Source organism: Cicer arietinum, chromosome 5, assembly GCF_000331145.2.
Source record: "Cicer arietinum cultivar CDC Frontier isolate Library 1 chromosome 5, Cicar.CDCFrontier_v2.0, whole genome shotgun sequence".
Lineage (NCBI taxonomy): Eukaryota > Viridiplantae > Streptophyta > Magnoliopsida > Fabales > Fabaceae > Cicer > Cicer arietinum.
The window spans coordinates 1,905,889-1,914,124 of NC_021164.2; the positions used below are offsets into that span (position 1 = coordinate 1,905,889).

The window sequence follows — 8,236 nt, forward strand, 5'->3', positions numbered from 1 at the left end:
TTCAAATATTTTGTTTAATAATATTATATTATAATATGTCTATATGTTTTGGCAGAGAAATCAGTATTGTATGTTGAATTCAAACCTTGGAGACTCAACCACCATGTTAGATTCCCTGCAAACCTATTCGAAATAGAGAGAGAGAGGGTACCCTGAGTCCCTGACACAAAAGAAGGGCCATGTGTTTTTTATTTATCTCCCTTACATTGGAGTTGAGCTGTTGAAGCATAGAGAAGTGAAAGAGCTATCACATTTTTTTGTTCTCTTACACTTTTCAGCCTAAAATAGTAGAATGCTGAGGAAAGGATATCAATGGTTCAGAATACAAAGTATATATATTACCATCATTATCATCAATCATGGTTTGAAAAAGTTTGGCCAAATGGTATATGAATTTTTAACTATGTTGTACCGCATTTTAAATTGAATGTGTGTTTGGTGTTTGATATTGATTTGACGTTATGTTATTTATTTATTTTTTAAATTATTATGATCGAGATTCTATATAGTTAAAACTAAATAAGTTATTCAGTTGAGACTTTTTCGAGAATCCAATCAAGATTGAACGGTTCAGATTATAATTTTTTTAATTTTAAAAATTTGCTTTAATTTGAGATTATTTGATTAAACGACCCCGCCAATTGTATGTTGTTTTGACTGCATGTACTCTGAATTAAATTATTATTGATGTTAATGTGTCAGTGTCGTACTCGATATATCTGTCGTATTTGGTAGTTTTTTAACACTTGCACATATAAAAAAACTATGTTTTCTTCATTTTTTTCCTATGCTACTAATATATTAATTAATTAATTCATTGATGTTTACCATCACAACATTAGCACATCATGACCAAACTTGGAAGCTGAATGAATCTCATCCATTCATTCAATCACACAAACACAAGTACTTGTTCTGTGTGTGCAAGTGTTAATTAGTGTCAAATAGTATTATACAAAGTTTCAGATACTAAAATCCAAACTATGGCTCTGTGCTACACATGTAAACAACCCTCTAGTCTATGAACTTTTCTCTATCATTTTCTAACATTGCAGCAAATAACAGATTCATTCAGATACATTATTCATATCTTCTGTTTTCCTTGCAGCAAATAATGGTTCCTTTGAAAGACCTATACCCTACTTCACAACGGCAGCAGTGTCTTTCTATCATTCACACTTAGGCTTACAAATTACAACTTCTGTTTAAATACTACAGTTCAGTTTACAAGATTACCTCTGAGCCAACCACTTATCAGTAAACTATGAATTATATCCAACAGAAACAAATACTACCGTCAAGTTTTAAAGATTATTCCTAAGCCACTATTAGTAAACTATGAATCATATCCAACTGAAACAAATACTACCATCAAGTTTACAAGATTACCTCTGAGCCACTATCAGTAAACTATGAATCATATCCAACTGAAGCAAATACTACCGTCAAGTTTACAAGATTATCCCTGAGCCATTTATCAGTAAACTATGAACTATACTGTGAGATCTAAGTCTAAAGATCAAAACTCCACAAACCCTACATTTTTGTAGTCCTCTTTGAATTGAAGAGTTGTTAATCATGGAAAGTAAAAGAGAGGAATGTCAAGGTAGTAGCACACTTAAGATTAAGATTGCAAGTAGTAGTAGTAGTAGTAGCATCAAACAAAGTGGTGAAAAAAGTTTAGACAATTCAAGTTTACCTTCACCAAACATAAAAAGTTCCATAGAATCATCACCTTATGAATCTCCTCTTGTTTCTCCACCTTCATCAGCCTTTGTTTCAGCTTTGCAATCTCCTTATATATCTCCAAGAGCCACAATTCCAAACCCTCAAGAAAATCCACCACAAACTACTACTACTAGTAGTACTAATTCAACCTGTGATCCATTATCAACACATCATCTGCTTGCACATCCTTCGACTCCGGAGGATGTGCCGAGTAGTTCCTACACTCCACCTTCTGACCCTTATGAATTTTCTGATGACACTTCTGATACAAAGTTGAAATTCATGACATGTGTTCCTGAATCAGCTCCACCAAGAATCTCATTCTCATTTCCAGTCCCTACAAGAGTTTCCTTTGCTAAAGGTCCTGTTTCTTCCCCTGCTGCTACTACCAATGCCAAACTTGTTGGAAGCTATGATGTTTACATCGGTTTCCATGGACAAAATCCGAATCTTATCCGCTTCGTCAAGTGGCTTAAATCTGATCTTGAGCTTCAAGGGATTGATTGCTTGCTTGCTGATAGAGCAAAGTATTCAGATAGTCAAAGCATTGAGATTGCTGATAGAGTCATTTGCTCGGTCGCATTCGGATTAGTAGTTGTCACTAGTTCGAGTTTTTTCAACCATTCAAGCATGGAAGAGGTTAGATTCTTTGCTCAAAAGAAGAACTTGATTCCTATCTTATTTGACACATTACATTCTGAGATTATTTCACTTGTTAATTGCAACAATTCAATTGATAAACAATGTAAAGAAGCGATCGATGGACTCGTGAAATGCAATGAGTTTTTTATAGAAGCTAATGATGGTAATTGGAGAAGTTGCATATCAAAAGTTTCTAGTATTTTAAGAGCAAGACTTGGTAGAAAAAATGTTATAAGTCAAAAAGATAGTATGAAAGGATTTGATAATTTATTACCTTTTCCAAGGAATGAATATTTTGTTGGAAGAGAGAAAGAGATTATGGAGATTGAATGTTTACTTTTTGGAAATAGAAATTGTGTGGAACAAGTTCAAGATCATTGTAGAACATTGATCAAAGGAGAAGCTAGTGGTAGTGGACAATCAGAAGGACTTGCTGATGAAGAAAGCGAATATGTGATCGAAAAAGGCGGTGGAAGGTTTATAAGCTTAGAGATAGGAAGGAACAAAGAACCAAATCTAGAAGCTTGGATTGAACAACCAATGATAGGAAACAACAATTCATTGAAAAGGTTGAAGAATAAGAAGTCAAAAAGTGGAAGCTATAAGAGTTTGTGTAATAGTAGTGTGATTTGCATTAGTGGTGTTTCTGGTATTGGAAAATCTGAATTGGCTTTGGAATTTGGTCATAGATATTATGAGAGATACAAAATGGTTTTGTGGATTGGTGGTGAAGTTAGATACCTTAGACAGAACATATTGAACTTGTCTATGAATTTTGGTTTGGATGTTGGTGCTGATTCCGAGACAGAAAGAGGTCGAATTCGAAGCTTCGAGGAGCAAGAATTCGAAGCGTTGAAGAGAATCAAGAGGGAACTTTTCGGCGAGACGCCTTACTTGTTGATAATTGATAATCTTGAGAGTGAAGAAGAATGGTTGGAAGGGAAAGATTTATATGATTTGATACCAAGAAATTACATAGGAGGGACTCATGTGATTATTACTACTAGACTTTCCAAGGTGAAAAACTATGATACTATTCACTTACCTGCATTGCCTTTATCTGATGCAATGATTCTGTTAAAAGGAAGAAAAGGAAAAGATTATTCAATTGATGAAGTGAATTTCCTTGAAAAATTCTATGAGAAACTTTGCAGGTTGAGTTTTGGTTTGTCGATGATCGGTTCGTTGTTGAATGAACTTGAAATTAGTCCTTGTTCTCTCTTTGAGTTCATTAACATGGTTTCACTCAATGATGAAGATTATTCAGGCTCTTGTTGTATGAGTATTGCACAAGAACAATGGTGCAAGAATAATTCTTTTCTGATGAAGACCTTACTTTTTGGTTTGGAAACTTTGTCAAAAGAGAACTTTTTGGCTATAAGAATGTTTCTTGTTGGTGGTTGGTTTTCTCCTAATCCAATTTCATCCAATTTGTTAGTCAATGCAGCAAAGAGTGTATCTACATGTGAAAAAAGTTTCAAGAAATGGACTAATTGTCTAAGTTTAACATCGAGTTGTTTATCGCCGAGGACATGGAAAGACGAAGAAGATTCGGGGGCTATGCTTCTTGTGAAATTTGGACTAGCTAAAAGGACTAATCAGCATGATGATGGATGTTGTTGGCTACATTTCCATTCCATAACACAAAATTTCGCTAAAAGAAAAGGCGGTCTTCGATATGCAAAGGCTGCGATTCAAGGCGTTCGAAAAATGAACAATCATGTAGTAATCTCACATCATTTATGGGAATCAGCTTTTCTTGTTTTTGGTTTCAAATCCGATCCACCGGTTGTGGAACTGAAACCAACTGACATGGTTTTGTACATCAAAAGAACGGCTCTACCGCTCGCGATTCAAGCCTTCACTGCTTTTTCGAGATGCAATTCGTCTTTGGAGCTACTAAAAGTTTGCACCAATGCACTTGAGGAGGTTGAGAAATCCTTTGTATCACAAATACAAGATTGGTCTCATGACTCAATTTGTTGGAAAAAAAGGTTGCAAAGAAGAGAAAAAGTTGATGAATATGTTTGGCAAGATGTTACTTTATTGAAAGCTACATTACTTGAGACTCAAGCTAAGTTGTTAGCTAGAGGAGGATATCTAGATAGTGGTAAGGAACTTTGTAGGACATGTATTAGTATTAGGACTGTGATGCTTGGACATAATCATGCATTGACTTTGGCTGCTCAAGAGACATTGGCAAGGTTGGTTAGAATGAGGAGTAAGATATGATGAATATGTTTGTTTTTGTTTCATCTTGTGTCTTTGTTAATTATAGTTAAACTTCATACATGACACAACTTTGTAGTGGATATGTAATAATGTTATTATGGGGGGAATGTAGAGTGAATGACAAAATTTGTTCTTGAAATTGTGTCAAGTTAGTCTATGAATTTATTAATATTTTCAGTAGTCATTCAAATTGAAATTGTGGATCACATTAGTCGTTGAAATTGTTTAATAGGTATTAATGTCATTGATAACTTTTTTAATTTGTTCTTGATGTATTAGTTTAGTAGTTTAGTAGAAAGAGTTTAACATTTTTAATATCAAGAGACATGGTTCAAATTCTATATAGAATAATTGTAAATGATTATTAATATTATTGTTATTAATAACGTGATTAATGATATTTAATTTTAAAAATTATTTTGAAATTTATTAATTTCAAAGACTTAATTGTGTGTAACTAAGGGCATTTTTAAAACACTTTTATAATAATAAATTTATGACCATTATTTTTTATTTATTAATTTATTAATAATAATAAATTCACGACCTTTATCTTTTTTATTAATTTCTTTTATTATTTTTAATTATTTATGTCATGTATTTAACATTTAATTTTTATTATTATAAAAATTTAAGTTTAATTTTATTTTAAATTAAAAACAAAATAATGTATAATGATATTAATTAAAATATTTAAATTAATATTTTAAGTTATAATAAAATTAAATATAAAATATTAATGTATAAATTAAAATTTTAGAAATTATTTAATGAAATTATCTTCAGTTCACGTTAAAAATTAATGACAGCTAAAAAAATATTTTAACTAATTAAATTTAAAAATTTCATTCATATATACATCACTTTTATTAATAAGAGATACTTTTATTAATAATGAGAGACATTTTGATTTCAAATAATGGTATAGTTTAGTCTTTTTTATTAAATTCAATTTACAATATCACTTATTTATTTATTTATTGTTATTACAAATTATTGTTTCCATACACAATATATATAAACTGACAAAAGAAAAGACTTTGTTTCATTCTTTTTCTCTATTCTAGTTGATTAGTATTTAATTTGATTTACTTATAATTAGTTTGATTATATTTCACTACTAACAAATATATGATTTTGTGGATAAAAGACGGAGTCACGTATCATAGTCAGAATCATAAAATAAAAAATATTAAAATATTTAATTATGTAGTTATATATTATCTTAGTCTATATGAAGTTGTTACTTGTTAGTTAAGTTCCAACATATTTGTACTGTTTTAATTTTTTTTATAAATATTTTTCAAAATAACAAATATTTGTAGAATAACATAATACAAATAAAACTAATAATCTTTTTATTATTTTTATTTTACTTTAGTACATACTAAATAGTTGTTGATGGCTAGTGAAATATACACAATAATAATAATAATAATAATAATAATAATAATAATAATAATAATAATAATAATAATAAAAGCGTTTCCTTTTAACCGTTAATCTATTAATTTTGAATTTTATTGAAATTATTTACAAAACACTCTGTTAGTTACACAAGTTACATGAATTTCATTTGCATTGCTTCAGTATTAAATGAAACAAAATAATACTATTTTTTCTACCACCAAAAATAGATTGTATTGAAATATTTAAAAAAAATACAATTTAGAAAAAAATTGTTCTTGTAATCTAATTAATTTTTTTAAATAACAAATGTTAAAAATATGTAAATAATTTAGGAATTAATTTTATATATTACAAAAATTATTTATGCTACTAAAACAAATATATATTATTAATGAGCAAAAAACATGTATTATTAATGAGCAAAAACCATATATTATTTATGAGCAAAAAAACATATTATTTATGAACAAAAAAAACATATATTATGAACCAATATGGAAAGTTCCAATCTAATGAACAAAGATTCTAAAATAAAAAATAAAATAGAAAGTAATTCACACCAATATAATTAGCAAAGATATCAAAATAATATCAATGATAACTGAACTAATAATAAACAATTAATTCATATATCTCTACTAGAAAGCCACTGATTCTATATTTCTTTTGTTAAATTTTCCTTCGAAGTAGATCATGCCGGCATGTGCAATATCTTTGTTGTGTTGGCCACCGTGATTCCATAGTTATGTCTAATTGTTTTTGAAATTTAATTGGATAGAAAGGTATATTTGAAAGAAAGAAGTACTCCTAACATAAACCTCAAACATTACCTATGATAGAGGAAAAAAAGAGGCAAAATGAATGAGTTAAAACATTCAGAAATTTTATGAATAATAATCCCAAGTACAAACAAATATACTTGTAAAAGATTACCAAATTGATATAAAGATATTTATATTTTTTCATATAAGAAAATATAAAATTAAAACTATATCACGAACTACGGTCTAGAAAGAATCATTAATAAAATTTTGCATCTACAAATCCATTTATTTTAAAATTTAGACAAAAATGAAATTGTGATCATGTGATCTTAAATAGAAATATTTTAGTGGAATAAAAAAGATGATTGTTGCTAATGGACGGCAAAATGGATTTTGGAACTTATTAACATTCTCCAAATAGGTAATCGTTAATGATTCTAACTATTAATTAGTCCAATAATTTATCTCAATAATTTATTTAACATTGTAATAAGTATTTGAAATACCTAAAAACAAAGTTATTTAGATAATATTTCTACGGGAGAATGGATATCCGAGTAAGGAACATTGTAGGACATATATTAGTATTAGAACTGCTTGGAGATAATCATGCATTGACTTTGACTGCTCAAGAGACATTGGCAAGGTTGGTTAGAATGAGGAGTAAGATATGATGAATATGTTTGTTTTTGTTTCACCTTGTGTCTTTGTTTATTATAGTTAAACTTCATTCGTGACACAACTTTGCAGTGAAGATGTAATAATGTTATTACGCTAATGCAGAGTAAATGACAAAATTTGTTTTTTTGAAATTGTCAAATTAGTATATGAATTTATTAAAATAGTCTTTGAAATTGAAATTGTGGATCACTATAGTCCTTTTGGATAAGTCACTTTAATAATTGAAATTGTTTAATAAAAATCAATGTTATTGATGATTTTTAATTTATCATTGATGTATTAGTTTAATAGTAAAAAATTGACATTCTAATTTCAAGAGACATAGTTTAAATTATATATAGGACAATTTTAAAATGATTATTAATAATATAATTGATGATATTTAATTTTAAAAATTATTTTGATATTTATTAATTCCAAAGACTTAATTGTGTGTAATTAAATAATTAAATTCAAATAATTAATGTGAATCTGAATTAAATAAATTCTTAATCATACTTTTCTTTCCTCAATTCAGAATAACTAGAATCTTATAAACATATTTTTTTATTCTTTTTTTTTTATTTTGTACTACATTTTTTTAATAGTTTTTAAATAATATATGTAATATTAATTAAATGATATTATTGAAAAAAACATCAATAGTATATTAAAAATTTGTTTTAAAAAATAATATATTAAAAATAAAAAATAATAGAGCCAAAAAAAATTAAAAATAATTTTCATTTTAAAATAATTTTATTTTATTTTTAAATCGACACTCAATCTGAAACAAGTAA

At 28.2% G+C, this 8,236-nt stretch overlaps 1 protein-coding gene across 1 annotated transcript; it reads left to right on the forward strand.

Moving 5' to 3' along the window:
• The first annotated feature begins 900 nt into the window (after positions 1–900).
• On the forward strand, positions 901–4,741 carry LOC101513171 (uncharacterized). The gene has a single exon (XM_004499627.4). It carries the CDS (start codon positions 1,579–1,581, stop codon positions 4,600–4,602), a length of 3,024 nt encoding a protein of 1,007 aa, XP_004499684.1. The 5' UTR covers positions 901–1,578; the 3' UTR covers positions 4,603–4,741.
• The last annotated feature ends 3,495 nt before the right edge of the window (positions 4,742–8,236 follow it).

Bases quoted from the DNA above. Each gene is read 5' to 3' on its own strand.
- LOC101513171 (XM_004499627.4), top strand. From the start codon at position 1,579: ATGGAAAGTAAAAGAGAGGAATGTCAAGGTAGTAGCACACTTAAGATT.